This window comes from Syzygium oleosum, unplaced genomic scaffold, assembly GCF_021117445.2.
Source record: "Syzygium oleosum isolate NSW1041296 unplaced genomic scaffold, Sole_v2.1 Sole_v2.29, whole genome shotgun sequence".
NCBI classification, from domain to species: Eukaryota; Viridiplantae; Streptophyta; class Magnoliopsida; order Myrtales; family Myrtaceae; genus Syzygium; species Syzygium oleosum.
In genome coordinates this window covers 2,495,405-2,520,119 of record NW_026607513.1, presented here as the reverse complement: position 1 = coordinate 2,520,119, position 24,715 = coordinate 2,495,405, and the positions used below count along the sequence as shown (strand labels likewise).

General features: G+C 38.3%; 2 protein-coding genes and 3 pseudogenes across 2 annotated transcripts in view; all 5 read right to left on the bottom strand.

Annotated features, from left to right (window-relative positions):
- The window catches only part of LOC115677940 (uncharacterized), a 66,907-nt gene that overhangs the window by 33,573 nt on the left and 8,619 nt on the right, over positions 1 to 24,715 (bottom strand). The window lies entirely within an intron of this gene.
- On the bottom strand, positions 4,640 to 8,959 carry LOC115677916 (disease resistance protein L6-like; annotated as a pseudogene).
- LOC115664412 (uncharacterized) lies at positions 4,647 to 5,706 on the bottom strand (annotated as a pseudogene).
- Positions 11,050 to 24,715, bottom strand: part of LOC115677816 (disease resistance protein L6-like) — a 39,860-nt pseudogene continuing 26,194 nt past the window's right edge.
- LOC130135236 (disease resistance protein L6-like) lies at positions 17,054 to 17,876 on the bottom strand. The gene has a single exon (XM_056303842.1). The coding sequence runs from the start codon at positions 17,743 to 17,745 to the stop codon at positions 17,254 to 17,256; it is 492 nt and encodes a 163-aa protein (XP_056159817.1). The 5' UTR covers positions 17,746 to 17,876; the 3' UTR covers positions 17,054 to 17,253.

The window sequence follows — 24,715 nt, the reverse complement described above, 5'->3', positions numbered from 1 at the left end:
CAACCTTGCCACTGCTGAGTGGTTAAAAAACAAGGATTAAAACTGGGGTTAATACCACGAAAAATCCTAAACTGGTACACCTGTGACAAATTTACTCCAAATTAATTTTTTAACTACCAACAATTCTAAACTTGTATATTTGTGATAAATTTACGCCAAACTAATTTTTTGACCACCAAAATCTCCTAAATTGGTACATTTGTGACAATTTTACCCTTCGTTAGTTTTCGTTAAATTGGATTAATACCATAAAAAATTAGAAATTGATATACCTGTGACAAACGTAGGGTAAAACATAAAACCGGTAAATCCGTTAACCGCCGCATTTAATTTAACAAAATAATTTGACAGTAAAATTTAACGGAAACAAATTAAGGGTAAAATTATCACAGGTGTACCAGTTTAGAGTTTTTTGTGTTCAAAAAATTAGTTTGGGATAAATTTATCATAGATGTACCGGTTTGGGGTTTTTCGTGGTATTAACCCTTAAAACTAAAACAAATAAGTAACCCAACAAAAAGTAAAACTAACATGTTATTTAAATTACCCTTGACATAAATGTTACCAATGTTATGCACGTATAATCCATACCCTTTAACCTGTTTTTGATTATTGGTGATGGAGAATTGGCAATTCCTGACTCGAAATGACATGTTTACACATAATTATGTGGCAGATCCAAAAGTGTCACGCAATGGCAAAAAGTTAATAATAACCATTTTTGCAATTCATCTAAGCCATCGATTGTTGAAGACTTTTCTCGAACATTTTCAAGGAGGCAACAACACTACCCAAAGTGGGAAGAAAGTTGATTAAAGACGACCCTAAACAAGATTTGATTTACCGATACCCTCGTGCCATGAATTTGAATGAATCGCACACCGCCAAAGTCATTGTCTAACAATTTTCTTGTTGCTACAACTCAATCACTGATCATGTCAACGACCAATTTGATTAGTTCACCTTGGCAATCACAATGGAAACTCATTTTAATGGGGGTAAACGAAATAACAATCTAGTAATAACTTTCATTCATGATACAATTCCATCAGACTGTGACACTATCTCATCTTTTTTATTTGTTTCCTAAGAGTGATGTTATTCAATTGCACCTGCTTAACTACACAATCATCGGATAACTAAAGGGACATCAACAATCAAGAAGTGTCTTCTCAAAGGCTCATATTCAATTTAAGGTTTTCTTAGTTATTGCTTTCGATAGCTTAACGTGAGTCATCTGATTTGTTATGCGAGCCTTACGTTCCTGATCCTATAAAGTTCCAAAAAAAACCAAGCATGTAGAAAGCAAAAATTTATAAGAGAACGATGGAACTTACACCGAAGGATTTCGGATTTGATTTTTCTAGCTAATTCTATGTAATCATGAAGTTTATGAACCTAACAAAAAAAAATCGAAAGGTACATCACCATCAAACGTACTTTTCATGCACATGACAAGGTGCTACATGTTGCTCTCTATCACGATACGGAAAAATTGACTTGATCCCCGCATGAGATTAACAATCTCCGAATTATGTTGATCTTGTAGGTGCAAAACAAATGTACAAACATTTACGCATTGCAAATTAGCATTATTAGCTATGTTCAAGTGACAGACCGTAGAAGTTGGACGTTGCAAAACTAATGGAAGTAAATACTAAGACTCGCTTACTAGATCATAGAGGTGTCTCCAGGAGAAATAGGAAACACAATATAAAAAGATCATCAAATAAAGGGAAAATGAGCTTTACATTCTATTTTTCTTTCTTCATTAAATATAGACATATGATAGCGCTTCTAGTGAAATCAGGAACATTAACGAAAGCATCACCAGAGCGATGGCCTCCATGGCACCAGGATCCTCATTTGCATTAATTTATCTTGTGGACTTAAACAAAAATCAAATGTAACATGTATACACTATACAGTTAGCATCATAGGCTATGCAAAAATCAAATAAAAGGAAAAAAAGGATAAAAAGGTAAAGAACTTTAAACGTAGTCTAGCTTTCAAATTTCGAGTCCTGACTTTAATCACTTTCAGATTCTCAAGCATTCCCATGGCACTAGGCAACTCCCTTGCATTGTTTGAAGATGAATTTGATTAGAATTTACTCAGTTGAAAAGTGCAACTTACATAACGATTTCAACGTTCATTCTTCGCTCAACGAATCCACCCTAAGGTCAAGCACCAAAGCGCCAAAGATTCACGAGGCAACTACAATTTGTTTCTTCCTTAAGATCTAATTCACAGGCCTTTCTTCTAGCAAATCTTCAAGATGCTGGCAACCATTGGTATTCAAGTTGATTAGAAACTTCAACTTCTCAATAGAGCTGTCAATTTTCCTCAAATTGGAACAATGCTGGAAAGTAAGCCTCTCTAAAGCCGAGCATCCAGAGAAGTCGAGCGTTGTGATTATGTGAGAACAACAAAGAAGAAAAAGAACTTTCAATTTCATTGCCATTTGTAAATAACGAACGCAGCCATTCATTAGATGAACGATCGCATGTGTAAAATATAATAACAAAAAGCATGCCACACCTTGATTAAGCTCCGTAGTTTTACTCATCTATGAAGTCATCTGAAAATTAAAGAACGGCCACATTCTTTAAGTGCATATTGGTAAGGACCCAAAGCCAGAGCTCAACAGCTAAGACTAATTAAAGAAACAAATGCCTTGTAGGCAAAACAATAGGTTACAAATACGGTACAGACAGGGTGGCCTTTATTCCCGGCCAACGGTGATAGCTTTTCGAGTGCTTCTATACACTCTAGCAGCTCTGCTTTCAGCCAACTTCCGTTCTGACTTGATGGCGAGCGTCCTCTAACTTCCTTCAGGGAGGGGCTCTCCAGTTCTAGCTTGCCATCTTTACCTGCAATCAACATCACGTTATGTTGAAGCTCAGGCATTGGAACGACAATCTCCCCAGCCATCTCCTCTGCTTTAATTCCTGTTTGAAGTGGCTTAAAAAAGGGGAGGATGCAGTGGAGAAAACTGTTGAAGCGCAGGCATTGGAATGACACTCTCCCCCAGCCTTATCTTCGGCATTGATTCCTGTTCTTGTTTGAAGTCGCTTCTTGTTCCTGTTTGAAGTGGCCTTTAATCAAACTGTACAATTTTAAGAAGTATTTGAGGTGCTTTTGGAACACACATCCTACTTGCCCGACCCCAACCCCAACCCCATGCAAATTCAAGTAACACTCAATTCCATTAAGGACATAGGTCACTGGATTAGTAGATGGGTGTAAGTTGTCTTCTTGAAATACCTCCGCAAGCAAAGTTGTTTTGAGCGGTGCAATGAGTGTCTGATTCTTTTAATGTTCTATCTTCACCATGGAAATTGCAAATCACCTAACCCTTATCCATAGTTCATGGTATTAAGTAAGAAATGCACAATAAAGCGGAGTATACTACACAAAAAATACGCTAAACTATACAATTCGCTCCACATAAGATGAAAAGAACATTTATTCAGAGACTTTGAGCTATCCTATATGTTTCTTCTAGACATTGAAATTTCTCCAATCATTTGTTACAAAAACTGACCTTGTCCTGTAACTTGCTGCACACATGGAACTTTCTCAATGCAAAAAAGGAAAGAAGAACTGAAAAAAAGAAAGAAAAGAGGATGAGATTACACGAGTAGAAAATAAAAGAAACTTGTGTGGAGTGGCTTTTAAAATGAATGAGACCGAATTTGATTCATGTTTGTTTGATTGTTTTTAGATTTACCACAATTATTGCAAATCTGCCTAAAGGTTGAATTCGTGTTTGTGGATGCCTGCGTCAAGAAAACTGAAAAGAAAAGGAGAGGGAATGGTTCAGACTCGCCTTATCTAGTCAGGTTCTGAAGATCAGAACCTTGAGGCCTGCTCTATGTTACTTGTTGATTCAATTAGTAAGTCTTCATGTACATCACACATGATTGAGTAAAAGTAAAGTAGGAGTTGAAAACAAAGAATCATCCTACGTAGGAACCAAAAAGATATAGACAAACTTTGATGATTTTGAAAAAAATAACTCTACTTTGCACCTGAGTTAAATTGGTAGACCACGCGAGTTATGCTCTTAGAATGCGTTCTTTGCATATGATGAGCAAAGTTTGTCAAATAGAACAATTGTGAAAGAAAACAAAAAAATATTTCTAACAAATGAGTAAAAAATCTACTTCCTGAGTTAAATTAGAACGAGTTTCCTTAGAAGCGTTCTTATCATATGATGAGCAAAGTGTCTAGAACACGTGAAAAATATATGATTCTTTTAGCTTCCTATCTTATCTAGAGAATTGCAAAGTACCAATCTTATCTCCAAAGTATAAGTAAGAAATCGATATTATATCAAGTATAGACACAACTTATCTGAACAATTCACTCCTTATTTGAAAAGACGATATTTGCCGATGACATCTTTATTGGCCCGATAACAATAAGTAAACTGAAACACCAAATCAAATGTTAACTACGCAAGAGAGAGAATGTTCAGTATGACTCACCTTACGGTGCTTGTAAGACCTGCAGGAACCCTGAAAGTCTTCCCTGCAACCGAAGATATATATGTGGCAATCATTTGGAAATTTGGTGTTTGATGCATCGATCAGCCTTTCTAATGATCCACACGCCAAAACTTGTGAGTTATCCAAAAACTCCTACTCGTCGAGGCCCTCGATAACCCTTGGACAATTGCATGAATTGATGAAAAAAGACTTGAGGTTCTTTATGTTCGGCAAACCATGAAGACTTCGCAGTGTACGACAATCTCAAACCTCGAAGTGTTCCGCCAATTCCAACGAACAGACAACTTGAATCTTGTGTAGTTGTCCGCAAGATGACAGCACGAAACTTGCAACTTATTTAAAGCACTCAATGAAAGGATCAGTCTCACCTCACAAGTAATCAACTCATTAGCAGACTCATTAAGTATCGTGCCTTGCTTCCCTCACATAAACTAGCCTTCTCAAGGACTGGCAACAGACAATAGACGATGCCAGCAGTGATTCGAACACCCAAGGATACTCGATCCCATCTTGGCCAAAGCTCAGCCAGACATCTTTCATTTTTCTCATGCTTGATAGCCTGAATCAGTGGAGGCGTTCACAGCTTTGCACAAGCAACTCCCTTAGATGTGGAAGTCGAAGCCCATCGAGTTCATATGCATGCACTGGAGATCTAGAGAGCTCTGAATGCGACAAATTTCTCAGGTTTAGATGGAGTGACTCAATTAAATGGAAATCATCAGGGCTTAGCTTTTGCAGAGACATGGGAAGTTGCTGAAAGGTCTGAGAGGAAGGGCAGCTTGACATTGTGAAGTCTCAAGTTCAATTTAGTCAGCTTGGATAATCTCCCCATCCACCATTAAATCACCGATACAACGTTTGCCTCCTTTTCCTCCACTATCATCTAGATCCAACTCAACCAAATTAGTCAAGTTCGAGAGATCCGGGACAACATGCAACAATTTAGATTCCACTAGTTGATGGGTTAAACTTGTTGGAAGCGCCAGCAACAGTTGACCACTTGAATCTTATGACATGCCATCAATTCCAATCTTCACAGGCAAGGAAGCAAGTCAATGGTCTTTGGAACTTCACTAACATACGTACGTGATAAATCTAGATTTTTTGGAAAAGGCAAACTTCCGATTCCATAAGGAAGTTGACCTTTTGAATAGTACGCATTGACGTGAAGTGTTTCCAGCTTATGAAGCATTCCAATATTACTAGTTAACTTCATGAATTTGCTGAATAAGAATCCCGGCCAGTTGAAAAGTGCACCTCACGTAAGGATTTTAACTTCCATATGGATTTTGGGAGTCTCTTCACTCCATCACATCCATGTACGGTGAAGTGCTCTAGTTTCTCCAGGTCCCCAATTTCTTCAGGCAAAAATTCAAGACATGGGCAATAAGCAATCTTCATGTCAATTAGACACTTCAACTTCCCAATAGAGCAGTCAATTTCCCTCAAATTGGAACAGTGATCGACATTAAGGCTCTCTAAATTCGAGCATTCAGAAAAATATGGTGTTCTAGTTATTTTATCACAATCCTTAAGAGAAAGAACTTTCAATTTTCTTGCCATCTGTAAAAAAGAATGCCATACTAAATGGATGAACAATTAAATATTGCTTTCAAAGAAATCGAACAGAAATAAGCATATTACGCACCGTGATTAAGCTCTGTAGTTTCGAATCATCTATGAAATCATTGTCTGAAAATTGAAGAATGACCACATTCTTTAAGTGCATATTGGTTGGGTCAGACGTTGGATGAGGATGACTCCATAATATCCATCTTAAATTGGTAAGACTATTAGCTAAGTTACCCATGAAGGTTCCCCCATTTAATTTGAGGTACTTTAGACATTCAAACCTTTCAATCTCTTCACCTCTAATAACGACCTCAGGATAACTTTTGCGTAGATCAAGATCCAGTGCTTCAACGTTCTTCTTCATCTGTAAAGGAGAGCAAAAAATGAGTGGTATTCAATATTCTATTGAGAGGAAATGGATTAAAATGAGAAAAGAAGAAAGAAAAAGAGCATCCTCGTGGAATGTAAAGGATTTTCTAGAAGAGAAACTATTAGTTGTCTCCAGAATTGTTTTACCTCATTTGTTCCCATTGCACCAAGGATCTCCTTGCAATTCCATAATCTACTCTGCTCTCCAGGATTTGTTTGATTTTCTCGACGAACAATTTCCCTTCCAAGATCTCTAAGTTGATCGTGCAAAACTTATTGTTCTCCACAATCTTTACCAAAGACCTTCTAATGAGAACATCAACTCCAGTATATGGGCAAAACTCAAGATCTTCCCACACGTAAATTGCACTTGTCTTATCCTCACCAACAAAAAAGCATGCAATATCGAGAAAAAAATTTCTTTCATCTAAAGTTAAGGCATCATAGCTAATCATCAGCTTTTCAAAAACATCCTTAGGAGGTGCTTTTTTTAACTTCGCCAACATCTCTTTCCATAGTTCTTGTGAATTTTTGCGATAGAGGAATGAACCAATTACTTCGAGAGTCAACGGAAGTTTCCCAGTTGCAGATACGATTTCTCTTGAAAGATGATTGTAGTTGTCTGAAGGAGAATCTTCATTAAATGCATGTCTACTGAAAAGCTCAAGTGCATGTTCATCACTCATCACCTCCATTTCATAATCTAAAAATTCATACTTTGTTTGAAAATTATCTTTATGTCTAGTTGTAATCAATATTCTAGATCCTAAATACAAAGTACCCCGACCTACTAATTTCTCCACTCGTTTGCTGTTATCAACATCATCGAGTACAATGAGAACTTTCTTGTTGCAAAGTGCATCTCCAATCATATTCATTCCATCATCAATTTCATTAATGGTCCTTGTTCCTGCCTGAGCGCCAATCTCGGATAATAACTTTTTTTGCAACTCAACTACGCCATCAATTCTTGATGACTTCACTCGAACATCTTCAAGGAAACAACAACACCTTCCAAAATGAGAAGAGAGTTCGTTGAAGACAACCTTGGCAAGAGTCGTTTTACCGATGCCCCCCATGCCATGAATTCGAATGAACCGCACGTCGCCAGAGTCGATCTCTACCAATTTTCTCACTGCCGAAACTTGATCATCAATTCTAACGAAATGTTGAGGCACCAATCTATGCTTTGTCTTCAGTTTTTTCACAACCTCTTCAACTACCAACTTGACCAATTCTCCATAGCTGCCATAATTGAAAACCATTTTAGTGGGGCAAAATGTGAAATCACGATTAGCTAGCTGGAATTGATTTTATTCAAGCACCGGAAAAACTACACAATATTCGGAAAATTAATGGGAGATTAACAATCTGGAAGTGATCTTCTAAGACTCCACATTGGACATTAACATCCCTCCATAACATACTTTTTATGCACTTGGCAACTCGTGCTCCATGGCATGACCCGAAATTTGACTTGATTCCAACATGACATTAGCAATCTTGGGATTATGTTAATAACGTTCACGTAGAATAGATGCATAAATATATAGGCATTTGAAATTGACATTCAATGACTTATGCTCAAGCGATGACTATAGAAGTTGAACGTGGTGTATACAAGAGGAGAAATGTTTAACGTATTGAAAGATCAAATGATTAAACAGGAATGTGCATGGCATTTCATTGTCCCATTCTTTTTCCTCCGAGTGCCCCCAATCAAATATTGATTCAGCTACCTAGGTATTAATATCATTATTTGCCCATTACATAACGTGACCTTTTTAAGAAGTTTTGCATATTCTGATGAACGTAGCATAGGTTCATCATGTCGTGTTACCATGATTGAAGTCCCACGTCAATCCTACTGAAAATTTTTACCTCTATGATGAAGTGTAAAGAAAATTGGGGAAACAAGCGATCTTAAAAGCGGCTAGCTTACCCTTTGTACTTCTTTGCTTCCCATCCGTTTATCTCATCGATCTTCATGAGAGCATTTCTCCACTCATTTACTTGCTCATTCCTCAACCTCTTCTCACGCTCCAGTTTTTGTATGGCATCGCGATATAACGGAGTTTTCAGCTTAACATCGTCGGGTTTCACATCTAAGAAAATTGGTAGAATCTCTTTATTACTTTCTGAATTGATGGTGTTTGACACGATTTGCTTTAACTCACGGAGGCACCGTTGGCTGGAGTCATAGCTCCGAGAGAAGACGGGCACGTAGATCTTGGAATTGTTGATCGCTCGCTCTAGCGATCCATCTATCATCGCACCGACAGAGAGCTCTTCATCATCTAGAAAGACAGATTTCAGCATCATCCAAGCCATGGTAGAGGGAGTTGGTGAATCCCTCGCGAGTATCGAATCCTCTGAAACAGGAACACTTGGTAGTTGCTTCCCGACGAAGTCCCTGCATTTGAGCTTGCCACAGTAGTAGTTTGCTCTGCTCCTGTCTCCGGCTGTGTCTGAGATATACAGTTTCCCATGTCCGTAACAGAGAAAGAGGTCGCGTGCACAGGTAATGAGGAACTAGGAAATGATAGGAAAACCAATGAAATGCTAGGGTTGATGAGAAGATGGTGGCTGAGACAGAAAGTCGCAATTTTTGACGAGGAGGACCATAAAATCAAATGCTATTGGGCGATGAGAAAAATATAACTAAAGATGTGGCCAAACAAGTGGCCGACAAAATTGCGCAGCTTTCAGCACGAGTTGATTGTCCAGCTGTTGTGGGGATGCGATTTGCACTCACGGCAACTCTATTCTTCCGAATTTTATTTTTTTCAATTTCTCTCTCTTTTGTTTATACTTTATTACCTCCATCTTTTGCATACTGTTTTAGGGTGCTGCTAGTGCTAAAAATCCACAGCCTGTTGGGCTGGAACCACAGTTTTTTAAGCTAAGAGACTGGAAATGCCCTCCAAACATAGATATTCAAAAGTAGGGGCGAGGTCCCGGTCCAACCTTCCCGATTTTAACATCTGCGCAGTCAGTTCTACCGGAGACCCGGTCCAGGTAGAACCGGTACTGCACCGGCCACGGAACCTCTTGTTTCTTGTCTAATAAAAAAGTACTACATGCTGTTGAGAAAATAGTAGGAAACCAATCAAATGCTATTGGTCGATGAGAAAATGGTTGAGACAGAAAGTCGTAATATTTTACGACGAAGACAATAAAATGAAAAGCTATTGGTCGATGAGAAAAATAAGCCACATCTTTGATTTTTACAATATATTTACCTCTCTCTCATATCTAGATCCCGAGATCGTTTACAATATATTTGTATATAACAAAGCTGGCTTTGTTAAAAGGTGCACGCCTTTGCAGGCCACATGCGCGGAAGCCAAGGAATCGAACGTTATATATTTGTCCTTTATTTCAACTGTCGTGCATCCAGTTGCAGGCCCCATATGCAAACGGTCGAATGAACGGTGATTGTGGCATGACATGCGCGGAACCCAAGGAGTCAAACTTTGATAGTTCATACATTTGCCTCAATCCATACTCTTCAAATAAAGTAGTAATATTTTAGGTTAGCTTCGACTTAGGATCACAATAGAAGAGAACCAGTGACAGTATGCTCTGCCCATCAAATACCGTCCGTATGATCCGGATTCTATCACCGAGTCATAAAGACTCAATTTTAGTTTTAGGATATAAAGACACCATAAGTACCATAACTTTCGCATGACGCTTACTCGAGTGTTATAACTTTTTTTTTTCGACCTCTTAAATGTCATTATTTCTAAAAAAACGTTCACTTAATCGTCATAACTTTCAATCGATCACTTAAATACCAATTTTTTTTAAAGACATTCACTCAATTGCCGAAAATTCGATATGGCATAGCACTTATGATGAACGTTTTTAAAAAGTTATGGCATTTAAATAATCGATTGAAAAATTATATGGCACTTTAGTGATCGAAAAAAAAAGTTATGGCACTCAAGTGAGCACCGCACATAAGTTATAGCGTTCGAGTAGTCGAAAAAAAAAGTTATGACACTAAAGTGATCGCCGTATAAAAGTTATGACATTTGTGATGTCATTTTCTCCACTTTTAGCTACTGAGTTGCGGACACATAGGGTTTGATGGGATGTGCGGCCTAAGTGATCTTGATAATTCCAGTAGACATTATTTTCGACATTAGACTTTGATTTTGATGCTAAGAATAAGCTCACTTGGTCATGTCTCAGGGATTAATAATAAGGCCTTGTATATTCTTTGCCCGACTTGTACGGGTCAAGCTCATGAAGATCATGTCCCATGGTTTAAAACAAAAACATGTAATATTTTTTTTGTATGACTTGTATTGGGTTACTTTCCGCACTTTATTTTTACTTGTCTTTTATTACTTGAATGTGTTGTTTTGATTTCTTGACATCGCTTTCATGTTGTCATTCGTTTATTTTCATTTGTCTAGTTGAATTCACTCTAGGATCAAGATCAAATGAACAATCTCACACGGGCATTTAGTGAAAAAGGACATTAGGACTCGTAATTTGGCAAAGATCATACGAGACACCTAGTTAATACACAATCGAGTTAAGGTATCAAAATAGGCACTATTTAGATAACTAGGCTAGTAGCGATTTCAAGATAGGATAGAATTCATAGATAAATCAAATCAAAAGAACTTTCCAACATCACACGAGGTAAGAGTCTCGGGACTCACGCCGAATGAGGGAAGAGTATCTCGAATATGAGGGCCGCTTATCCCCGCTTGACATTGCCCCTAAACCTATCCCCGACGTGCATCAAAACTGCTTCGGGAGGATCGCGAAAGAGATGTACAAGAAAAAGCTGAAGCAGTTCAACAGCTAGAAGAGATCATCCAAAAGGGAAATGAGCTAGTCAGACCTGCTTCAAATTGCAGAGGAAAACCAGAAACAAAAAATGTGAAAATTGCAAGGGAAAGAGAGGCAAAGCAGTAGGTTCAACCGTGGCTCTATAAAAAGGGACAAAAGGAAGAGTGTGTAGGGGTCGGACACTCCACTTCATCTCCTCCCTTCATTCGGCCGTGACTTCCATGGAGTGAGATAGAGAGAACTTGAGAGCTTCATTTTCTACTTCTTCCTCTTGCTCTTTTGCCGTAACCTAGAGAGAGAGAGAGAGAGAGAGAGAGAGAGAGAGAGAGAGAGAGAGAGAGAGAGAGAAGCCGTGAGTGAGCTTGAAGTGGAGTCCATCCGAGACAAAGGAATGCACATTTCCTAAACTAGTAGATGACGACAAAATATTAGAGTAACTAGAATGAAACTAAACTATATTAAAACAAGTCCTACGATGCAATTTTTGTTTAAATGCATTTTTTTAAAAATATTTTTCAACCTTTTCTCTTTTTTTTTAATGACGAACATAATTCAGGACCTAAACTAAGCTAAATACGTACAAATGAGCAATTAACTAAATACAAGGCTAGAACTTGAATTAAAGATGTTATGAGCATGCAAAACGACACGGAAATGATGCTAACTTGCAAAAAGGGGCCTGGGACCAGTTAAAGGCCCGCTTTCCAGCCAGTACTCAACCTGGACAGCGGGCGCTAACCTCTCTTTTGAGTGCACAAATGGCTCTAAAATAGCCCCGGGCAATCCCGACGCGTCCACGGGGTCATAAGGGCCAATAGTGGCCAACCTGGGACGCAACGAGGACACAAGATGAAATCAAAAGCACGCGAAGTCGCCCCTGTCCAGCACGCCTACCAGCGTGAACAGCGGGCGTGTACACCTTCTTTGGACTTTATAATGACATTAAAACATTCAAAACTCATCCCGACGCATCCCCGAGCCATGAGGACCCGTGAGAGTTGGCTCGGGGCTTGTACAAAGGATTAAATGATGTCAAAGAGGTAGGGAGGCGTACCACCTCCACATCCGAAAAGGAAAATCATACGAAATGCTTTAATACGACGGGAAAACAATATAGAATAATGATGACAACATAACTAGACTAACATACAAGCAAGGATGATTGAAAAGGCACTTCAATGAAGCCAAAATTCACCCTTACAAGGCTGGAAAAACCAGACCAACAGATAACCAAAGTCAATGAGACACTTTATGGCATGAAGATGAATATATAAATTACCTTATACTTAGAGACAGCATCAAAAACTATTCATAACACTTGGGGCATTAAATAATGACATAGATATCAATATGAACATATATAGCTATCCAATCACTCGGCCAGAAAAATGGGGGTCCCGATCCTGGGGAGCCAACAATATGAGACCAGTTTCACACTAAGACCATGAAGGACAAACACGTGATTCGGAGAAACTAAGCAACGTCACCAAGCCTCGCATCCGGGCTATCCAAACCAAACCAATAGACCGAGATAATGAGTTTCCGGCACCCGCCAGGGCACGGCAAAACAACGTACTCCGCTTTAAACTATAATTATGTGCTCGGGAAACGATGAATCCTTAGAATGAGCTTGAAGCACTTAAGAAAAGTGGAGTTCCTTCCTAGTAAATGATGAAGAACGAAGATGAACGACCCTTGTTGAATAGTAAGAAACTGAATGATGACTTTTCTTCTGGATTAATGAAGTTCTTCCACTTATTTTGATACCAACTTACCTTGTCCCCTAGCTTATCTAAATTTTGAAACTTTCTCATGGACGGAAAGGAAAGGAAGAAGGAAAAAAGGAAGTAGGAAACGAGAAAAGGATAATGAGAAAACGCAATTGGAAAAATAATACTTTTAGATATGCCAAAATTTACATCAGTGTCAGAACAAGTGACATCAATTTGAATGCATTATTGTTGTCGATGACGTCTTTATTGATCCGATAACAATAGTAAACTGTAATCCCAAATCTATCTTCTCGGTTAATCAAATGTTAACTATACGAAGAAGGGGGTGGTTCAGTCAGACTCACCTTATGGTGCTTGAAAGAGTCGAGGGAGCCCCAAAAGTCTTTCCTGCAACCCGAGATACGTATATGGCAATGATTTGGTAATTTGGTGCTTCATACATCAACCTTTCCAACGATCTGCATTCATGAACTTGTAAAATATCTAAAAACTCTAGCTCATCAAGGCCTTGACAACCCGTAGCGCATCGCTGTCACGTATTAAAAGACCTGAGGTTCTTAAGTTTGACAAACCAGCAAGACTTTGCACATAATGACATTTCCAAACGTTGAAGTGTTCCCATGATTCCGACATACTCTGCTTTCAATAGCGTGAGAATCTGCAACTTATTTAAGACCCGACGGAAGGATTGGTCTCCTTTCAACTAATCAACTCATTAGCAGACTCATTATTATCATGTGCTGCTTTCCCCACATAAACCAGCCTTTCGAAGGACTTGCACAATTCAAAAGACAATAACTCCAGTGATTCGAACACCCAAGAGAAATGGATCTCAACTTGCTTTGGACAATATCTCACCTGGACATCTTTCAACTTCCTCGTGCTTGATAGCCTGAATCTCTGGAGGGGAACACACCTTTCCACAAGCAACTCCCTCACATGTGGAAGTTGAAGCCCATTGAGTTGAAATTCTTGCATTGGAGACTGAGAGACCACTAAACATGACAAATTGATCGACTTCAGAGAGAGTGACATAATTGAATTAGAAATTATCAAGGCACAACTTTGGCAGAAACAAGGATAGTTGTGAAAAGGTTTGCAAGTCCAATCCAAACAAAGCAAGTTGGTTTAGCAAAGGAAGGGAAGCCCGCTCAGCAGGAGTGGAGACATTGTGAAGTCCCAAGCTCAATTTAGTTAGTTTGGATAACCTCTCAATCCACTATAACTCATCGAGACAGAGTTTATCTCCTCCTTCTCCACTATCATTAGATCCAACTCAACCAAATTAGTCAAGTTTGAGAGATTCTAGACTGCTTTCAATGATGCAGATGGCACTTGTAGATGGGTTAAACTTGTTGGGAGCGTCGGCAACTCCTGAATTTTATGACATGCCATCAACTCTAATCTTTTCAAGCTACGAAGCATCCTAATGGTCTTTGGAATTTCACTAACATGAGTATATGATAGATTTAAATTCCTTAGAAAGCGCAAACTTCCGATCCCAGAAGGAAGTTGACCTTTTAAATTGAGACTATTGACTAGAAGCACTTCCAGATTACGAAGCATTCCAATAGCACTAGGTAACTCCCATAAATCTTCTGAAACTAAGCGACTTGAGAAGTGCATACCACGTAGTGATTTCAACTTCCATATGGATTTTGGTAGTTTCTTCACTTTACACCGCTGTACAAAGAAGTGCTTCAGATTCACTAGGTCCCCAATTTCTTCAGGCAAATCTTCAAGACAAAAACACATATCAATCTTCAGGTCAATCAAATACTCTAATGTCCCAATAGAGCCGTGTATTCCCCTCAAATTGGAACAATCTTCGAAAGTAAGCCTCTCTAAATTTGGGCATCCACAGAAATTTGGTGTTTTGATTATGTTGTGACAACTTTTAAGAGAGAGAACTTTCAATTTTCTTGCCCTCTGTCAAAATGAATGCAACAGTCAATGGATGAACAGCCATATATTACATTCAAAGAAAATATAATAGAAATGAGCATATTACACACATCAATTAAGTCTCGTAATCTCGAATCATCTAACAAGTCAACGCCGTTAAATTCAAGAACGGCAACATTCTTTAGGTACATGTTGCTCCATTCACCCATTCGCGGAGGAACATACCAAGAAATCCATCTTAAGTTGGGAAGACAATTTGCTAAGTCACCTGCAAAGGTTCCTCTAAGTAATTTAAGGAACCTTAAATGTTCAAACCTTCCAATCTCTTTACTTAAAGCAACGTTATTGTCGAAACTTTGTGCATGTAAATCAAGAGATAGTGCTTGAACGTTCCTGCTCATTTGCAAATGAGAACAGGAAATGAGTGACATCAGTATTTCTAATTCAAAGAGGAAAAGGATTATAAAAAAATAGGACAAACATAGAGCATCCTTAGTCAGTGTAGAGGAATTTTTATCTATTGGTTCTCTTTAGAAGTGCCTTACCTCCTTTGTTCTTATTGCATCGAGGACCTCCCAGGAAGTCCATATCCTACTCCGCTTTCCGGGATTCATTGGATTTTCTAGACGAACCATTTCCCTTCCAAGATCTCTAAGTTGATCGTGCATCCAAAACGTATTGTTCTTTGCAATCTTTACCAAAGATATGCAAACGAGGACATCAACTCCAATATCTGCGAAAAGTCCACAGTCTCTCCACATGTAAATTGCATTTGTCTTATCCTCACCAATAAGAAAGCATGCAATATCAAGGAAAATTTGTTGTTGCTTGTCAGTTAAGGCATCATAGCTAATCTGTAACCTTGCAAAAACATCCTTGTGAGGTACTTCTTTTAACTTGTACAATGTCTCTATCCATAGTTCTTTCGTTTTTTTATTGAGGAATGAACCAATTACTTCAAGAGCTAACGGAAGTCCCCCGGTAGTAGATATGATTTCCCTTGAAAGAACATGGTAATCATCTGAAGGAGAGTCTCTATTGAATGTGTGCCAACTGAAAAGCTTAAGTGCATGATTAGACCTCATCATCTTCATTTCATAATCTAGAATTTGATACTTTGGGCTATTGTTTCGCAAAACATCTTTATCTTTAGTTGTAATCAATATTCTAGATCCTGAACACAAAGTACCCTTTCTAACTAATTTCTCTACTTGTTCGCTGTTATCAACATCATCAAGCACAATGAGGACTTTCTCATTGGAAAGTGCTTCTCCAGTCATCTTCACTCCATAATCAATTTCATCAACGTTTGTTGTTCGTGCAGGATGTCCAATTTTGGCTAATAACTCTTTTTGCAACTCAACCATGCCATTAGTTCTTGACGACTTCGCTCGAATATTTTCAAGAAAACAACAATTCTTTCCAAAATGAGAAGAGAGTCGGTTGAATACGACCTTGGTGAGAGTCGTTTTACCGATACCCCCCATGCCATAGATTTTAATGAGTCGTACATCACCAGAGTTGATGTCTAATTGTTTGATTATTGCCGGTATCTGATCATCAATTCCAACTAAACGTTCAATCACCAATGTATGTCTTGTCTGTAGCTTTTTCACAACCTCCTTAACTATCAATTTGATCGGTTGGCCTAGGCTGCCACAATGGAAAACCATTTTAGTGGGGAAAAATGCAAAACCAAGATTACCTAGCTAGAAGTGATTTTATTCAAGTATCGGATAGACTACACAATAATCCAATAAACAATAAGAGCTTAACAATCCAGAAGTGATCTTCTAAGTGTCCATCTTAATATTAATATTACTCCAAAACATACTTTTTATGCACTTAGTAACGCGTGCGCCATGTTATGACCTGAAATTTGACTTGATTCCAACATGAGATTAGCAATGTTGGGATTGTGTTAACAACTTTCATGCAAAATAGGTGTATAAATATCTATGCATTTGTAATTGACATTTTATGATTTATGTTCAAGCGACGAATATATAAGTTGAACATCGTGTATACAAGAGGAGAATTGTTTAACGTATCGAAAGCTTAGCTGATTAGATAGGAACGTGCATGGCATTTCATTATCCCACTCTTTTTCCTCCCACTGCCCACGATCAAATATTGATTTAGCTACCTAGCTATTAATATCAATGTTTCGCCCATTATGTAAGACGACCTTGTTATGCAGCTTCACATTTTTTGACAAACGTAGCGTTGGTTCATCATTTAGTATTACTATAATAAAATTCCCACCTAAATCATGCAGGTTTTTACTACATCTATGATTTAAGTGTTAAGGAAAATTGGGGAAAACAAGCATTTTGAAAGCAGCTGGCTTACCCAGTGTAGTCGTGCGCTTCCCACCCCTTTGTCACATCAACCTCCGAGAGAGCCTTTCTCCATGCATCTACTTGCTCCTTCCCGAACCTCTCATTCAGTTTTTGCAAGGCATCATCATACAGTGGAGTCTTCAGCTCAACATCGTCAGGTGCCACGCCGTAAAAAATAGGTAGGATTTCTTTGTTACCTTCCGATTTTAAGGTGTTTGCCACGATTTGTGAGAGCTCACGGAGGTACCATGAGCTCGAAGCGTAATTCCGAGAGAAGATAGGTATGTAGATCCTGGAGTTGTCGATAGCCTGCAGAAGTGATCCATCAATCCTTTCACCCATACGGAGCTCTTCGTCGTCTCGGTAGACTCTAATTCCAGCATCGTCTAAGCAAGTGTAGAGGTAGTCGGTGATTCCAGTACGAGTGTCGGGTCCTCTGTAGCTCAGGAACACTTGATACTCAAATTCATATGGCGTTCCTGCATCTGAGCTCGCCATAGCAGTAGTTTGCTCACCTTAGCAGATCTATCTCTCTCTCTCTGATCCAGATCTGAAGAAGTTCTTGACGTGCTTAACAGAGAAAGAGGCTGCTGCGTTTACGGGTCAAGAGGAAATAGTAGGAAAACCAATCAAATGCTATCGGTACAGAAAGTCGTACTTTTATATGACGAAGACCATAAAATGAAAAGCTATTGGTCGATGAGAAAAATAAGCCACATCAAATGCTATTGGACGTTTACAATATAATTATATGGGAAAAATGATATAAACAGTTTATGAATTTTAATTTAATGTATAATATGCTTCTTGAATTTTTGATTTGTTTAATATAATCTCTAAATTTTAATTTAATATATAATATAATCCCTAAACTTTTAATTTGTTTAATGTCATTCTTGAATTTTTTTGGCCCATATTCAATTTAGTTCCTAAACTATATTTAAAATATTCAATATAATTCTTATATTAATTCAAGTTTAGAAATTATATTAAATATATATCAAAAATTTATAATCACATTAAATAAATTAAAAGCTCAAGAATCGTAATGATTATTATGCTAAAGTTCATAAATTACATTAAATAAATTTAAAATTCAAAAATAATATTATATATTAAATCAAAATTTAAAAATTATTTGTATCATTTTTTTCTACTATACATGACGGACCTGGCGTGTTCATAGGTACACACCTTTGCAGGCCCCATGCACGGAAGCCAAGGAATCAAACGTTATATATTTATGTTTATATTAACTGTCGTGCATCCAGTTGCAGGCCCACGTGGAAAACGATCACTGATTTTGGCAAGACATGCGCGGAACCCAAGGAGTGAACTTTGACAATTCGTACATTTACCTCGGTCCATGTGCATTATTAAATATTGATTTAGCTACCTAGCTATTAATATCAATGTTTCGCCCATTATGTAAGACGACCTTGTTATGCAGCTTCACATTTTTTGACAAACGTAGCGTTGGTTCATCGTTTAGTATTACTATAATAAAATTCCCACCTAAATCATACAGGTTTTTACCACATCTATGATTTAAGTGTTAAGGAAAATTGGGGAAAACAAGCATTTTGAAAGCAGCTGGCTTACTCATTGTAGTCCTGCACTTCCCACCCCTTTGTCACATCAACCTCCGTGAGAGCCTTTCTCCATGCATCTACTTGCTCCTTCCCGAACCTCTCATTCAATTTTTGCAAGGTATCGTCGTACAATAGAGTCTTTAGCTTAACATCGTCAGGTGCCACATTGTAAAAAATAGGTAGAATTTCTTTGTTACCTTCCGATTTTAAGGTGTTTGCCATGATTTGTGAGAGCTCATGGAGGCACCATGGGCTTGAAGCGTAATTCCAAGAGAAGATAGATATGTAGATCCTGGAGTTGTTGATAGCCTGCAGAAGTGATCCATCAATCCTTTTACCGATACGGAAGTCTTCGTCGTCTCGGAAGACTCTGATTCCAGCATCGATTAAGCTACTGTAGAGTGAGACAAGCATCGAGTCCTCTAAAGCTCAGGAATACTTCATACTCAAATTCATATGGCGTTCCTGCGTTTGAGCTCACCATAGCAGTAGTTTGCTCACCTTAGCAGAACTCTCTCTCTCTCTCTCTCTCTCTGATCCAGATCTGAAGAAGTTCTTCACGTGCTTAATAGAGAAAGAGGTTGCGTTCACGGGTCGAGGAAATAGTACGAAAACCAATCAAATGTTATTGGTACAAAAAGTCGTAGTTTTATACGACGAAGACCATAAAATGAAAAGCTATTGGTCGATGAGAAAAATAAGCCACATCAAATGCTATTGGACGCTTACAATATAATTATATAAGCGAAAGGCTCAAACTCGCCGATTTTGACTAAGGCGAATATACCTCACCAATAATTTATTCAATGCGAGCCTCGAATTTTAACTCAATGTGCAATGTAGTCCGGCCGAACTTTTAATTGTTCAATGTCGTTCCCGAACTTTTGGTCCAGAGGTTGAAGAGAAAGGAAAAAAGGTAAAGAAAAATAAAAAATTAATAAAAAATTCGAAAAATAAAAAATAATATTAAAAATTAGTTCCTAAAAAATTGTCACACGTATACCGGGCCAACTTTATCTACATCTTGAGCCAAAATTCAAAAACTGTTTATATCATTTTTCACATTAGATGTAACAAAGCTGGGTTTTTCATAGGTAAAAACACTTTGCAGGCCCCAATTGTACCAAGGAGTCAAATTTGACAATTCATACATTTACCTCGGTCCATGTGCATTATTAATTTTCTATTTTCATTGCTCTTTTGCATAAATTATTTATTAGTCTCTCTCTCTCTATATGTTACTATTCAATTTTCACCGCTATTTTATCTGGAGTTTGTTTGTTATTGTTATTTCATGTCCGAGAAAATTCGTTGATTTCACAAAAAAATTGATAGATAATAAGTTGTCGCATTATGTATGATTAACATGAGAAAATGTCAGTATCAATGGTTTATTTAATTACACTTAAATTCATACGAAGAATCCTTAAATCGTGTTTAATCTAATTTGATTTATGTACATCTTCAAAAACACATGTGGTCTTAACATGTGCAATGCACGTGACATTTTACCAATTAAGATAAAATGAGTGTACGACAAATAGGTGATGTGGCTCCTTGACGAATTTGCAAATTTACTCCTTTTTTTGACATGAAAACCTCAAATTATACCATTTATGACACATTTACCCAACAATACTTTGGTTCAAGGGCATTTTCGCCTTTTTCCTTTTTTGGTTTTTTTCCTTTCTTCTCTATTCCTTCCGCCGAGCATGGCGGAGGGAAGCCGGCGAGGGCCGCCTCGCTCGCCCGGGCGGGTGAGGGTAGCCTCGCCCAACCCCAACGCCGGCGAGGGTGGCTCTCGCGACTTCCCTCCACCATGGCCAAAGTGGAGGGAAGAGAGAAGAAAGGAAAAAAAAAAAAAAAAAGAAAACGCCATTGGCCAAAGTATTATAGTAAATATATCACAAGTTCAAGCATAGCTGGGAAATTTTCACAAAAAAAGTTAAGAGTAAATTTGTCACAAGTGACATAGTTTGGGGTTTTTTGTAATCTTTTCCCTAAGATATTTGTAATCTTTTCCTTAAGATAAAATGAGTGTACGATAAATAGGTGATGTGGCTCCTTTACAAATTTGCAATGGTTCTCCTCATTGATCTTCGCACATTTAATGGACCACATTTCTTGTGCCAACCCTTAAATCACGTCCTAGTGCTCACTCACTTCTTGAACCTAGGTCGTTGAATCGATTTGGAGGTCTTTGCGTAGTTTTTGGAGGTTTTGCTCTATTCACCTGTGCCCGTATTATCAGACTTCCTACTATAGGGAAAACAGCAAAACAAATCTTCAGATCGGTGTCTTTCATGCTTGTTGACACTAAAATTTTTCATCCCAAAATGTCTCCTTCGTATTTCATGAAGATTAGGCATTGACTTTGTCAAAAATGTCAGAATTTGACTCCTAAAAAAATAAACTATATTGCATGGTGTGATTCATTTCCATCTCGGAAGATTGCAACCAAGGTAGGGAGTCGAGACCCACAAGGAAAGGGAATTGGGAACCTGGGCCCTTGAGGAACGAAGGGATGCCGACAGAGAGAGAGATTGATTTTAGGAAAATAAAAAAGAAGGGATATGTGTACTAGAAGTCTTAAAACTTATCACAAAGGTGCCATTGAGTCCTAAAATTTGCAAAAGGTGTAATCGAGTTCTAAAACTTATCAAAATAGTTCAATCGAGTCATAAAGTTAATACCGTCTAATTTACTAACGGAAAATGCTGACGCGGCGTTGACGTGTCTTATTTTATTACTTTTCTTGAGACACGTGGCGATTATGTTGCACCTAACAAGCACCACGTTCGGACAAAAAAAAAAAAACAAACACCACGTCAGAAAAAATTTAAAAATTATATATTAAATTAGAAAAAAGTTATAAATTTTTTTTAAAAAAAATTTTAAAAAAAAAAAGAGAAAAAGACCCCAACTCGCAGTTGTGGCGGTGGCCAAGCCCTCGCCAGTGGCTAGAGGTGTCAAACCGGTGGATCAGGTTGGGTCAGGTTTGGATCAGGTCGGGTCGAAAATGGTCCGACCCATATTGACTCATTTAACCCGTTTTGACCCATATTCATGTAGTGTAAATCTAATGACTCATATCCAACCCAACTCATACATTACCTATACCCAACCTAACCCGTATTCTAAAACACTTTAAAATCCAATTTTAAAAAACTTGTTTCTTATACTATTTATATTGCTAAAATGCTTCAATGCAATATAAAATAAGTGAACAATTTCTATAATTTAAAAAAATATTTTTTTATTTTTAAATATCTTTATTTTTTTCATTTTATTTTTTTAAAAATGAAAATTTTTAATTATTATTTTTTATTTTTATTTTTCCTTCTTCTTTGGTACGCGATTGGCTACAGGCTAGCTCGTTCGGCGAGCTCGAGCTCCAGCTAGTCCAGATTGGCAAGCTTCGAGCTCGTCGGACGAGCCTCGAGCTCGCTAGAAATCTGGCGAGCTTCAAGCTCGAGGCTCGTCCAAATCGCAAGCTGGAGCTCGTTCGACGAGCTTCGAGCTCGCCAGAGGTCGGCGAGCTCCAGCTCATCCATCTTGGCGAGCTTTCGAGCTCGTTGAACGAGCCTCGAGCTCACCGGAATCTGGCGAGCTTCAAGCTCGAGGCTCGTCCATATCGCGAGCTCGAGCTCCCCGATCTGGACAAGCCTGGCAAAATAAAAAAAAAGAAAAAGATAAAATAAAATAAAAAATAATTTAAAGTTCGATTTTTTTAAAAAAAATAAAAAATAATTTTTTTTAAATGACACTTAAACTATTTCGCCTATAAGGATACAAGTTAATAACTTAAATGGGTCAAATATGGGTTGAATATGGATTTGTCAATGGGTTTACAACAAACCCATATTCAATCCATATTTGACTCATATAAACTTGGGCTTTAATGTTGTAAATCCATTTTGACCTGTTTTCAAAATTTCAAGTAACACATATTCAACTTGGGCCCACTAAAAATGAGTTAATAAATGGGTTTTTGACCCATATTGCCACCTCTACCGGTGGCCGCTGCCACGGTCGCCGGGAAAGGTCGGCGAAGGTTGCTTAGGTCTTCCCAAAGCTCGGTCGCTCAGATCTAGGGGGAGGATCGTGCCCTCCCCTAGATCAGGGGCTGTAGGCCCTCACCGGGGGCTCGCTCGGGGCCGGCGAGGGTCACCGGCTCTTCTCAATAGTTGTGGCGGCGGCCACCAGCAAGGGCTTGGCCACCGTTACAGTCGCTAGTTGGGGTCTTCTTCTTCTTTTTCTTTTTTCTTTTTTTTTTTTTAATTTTTATAACTTTTTTCTAATTTAATATATATTTTTTCTGACGTGGCGTTTGTTGGACGCCACATCATCACTACGTGTCTCAAGAAAAGTAATCAAATAAGACACATCAGGGCCACATCAGCATTTTCCGTTAGTAAATTAGACGGCGTTAATTTTAGGACTCGATTAAATCAACTTGACAAGTTTTAAGACTCGATTGTCCATTTTGTAAGTATTAGGATTCAATTATATTTTTGTGATAAGTTTTAGGACTTTTAGTATACATATCTCAAAAAAGAAAAAAAGGAGCGAAATTTGTAATGAATATGCCTCCGTGACTTTTTCTCTTTAGGATGACTTGAAAATATAAACGTGATTCTAGTCCATCGCCAAATTTGACTGGAGTCTCTCGGTCCCTCTTTTGTTCTTGGATTTTAGCAGTTCTGAATCTGCACAAGATAATTTTACCCCGAAACATACTACAAAAACCCCAAATCTGGCAATAATTTGCGACAATTTTACGACTGAACATACCACTAAAAAATGCCATTATCGAAGTGACAGATTTTACCCCTAAAAGCTAAAATTTTAATATTATTTTTTATTTTTCGAATTTTTATTAAATTTTTGTTTTTCTTTCTTTTTTTCTTCAAATCTTCAACCTACGGACAAGGACCGACAATATAATTTTAGAATTTGAACTACGAGATTCGGCAAATCCGCCGCCGGGCGATGGAGAACCGCGATAGCCGAGGCGACCCCTCGACACGAAATACGGGGCGAGGACGTCCACGAGGCGAGCCCTCGCTGAGTCGGGCGAGGACGGCCTCGCCCGACGCAGTGAGGTCGACCTGCCGGATACTGGTGAGGGCACTACCCTCGCTCGTCGGCGAGCCCCACTGGGCGGGCGAGGGCGCTCTCGCCGACGCGGTGAGGTCGAGCTCGCCCGCGGCGAGGCCGACCTCCCGGCTTCCGCCTCTAGCCGATCGCCGTCCGGCGACCGGCCGAGGTTGAAGATGAAGAAAAAAAAAGAAAAGAAAAAGAAAAAAATTAATAAAAAATTCGAAAAATAAAAATAATATTAAAAATTATTAGTTCGTGGTAAAATTGTCACGCTTATCTGATTTGGGGTTTTTCGTAATCAAAAAATAGTTTAGGGTAAATTTGTCACTGGTTTACCATTGGAGTAAAATGTCACATTGTGCTAGTTTGGGGTTTTTGGTGGTAAAAAGAAGTTTGGGGTAAAATTGTCAAAAGCGTGTACCAATTTGAGATTTTTGGTGATAAAAAAAAAGTTTGAGGTAAAATTATCAATACGCGTATCGATTTGAGGTTTTTGGTGGTATTAATCCCTCGAAAATATAAACGTGATTCTAGTCCATCGCCAAATTTGACTGGAGTCTCTCGGTCCCTCTTTTTTTCTTGGATTTTAGCAGTTCTGAATCTGCACAAGATATTTACGAAAAAAGTAGAGATTGAAAACTGAGCGGTCGACGAGAGTCAAATTGACATTATCGAAGAAAAGACCTCCCCCCGCAAGCTGACAATCAACTTTAGAAATCCTTTTTTTTTAAATTTGGAAGTACGGACAAGGAGACAATATAATTTTAGAATTT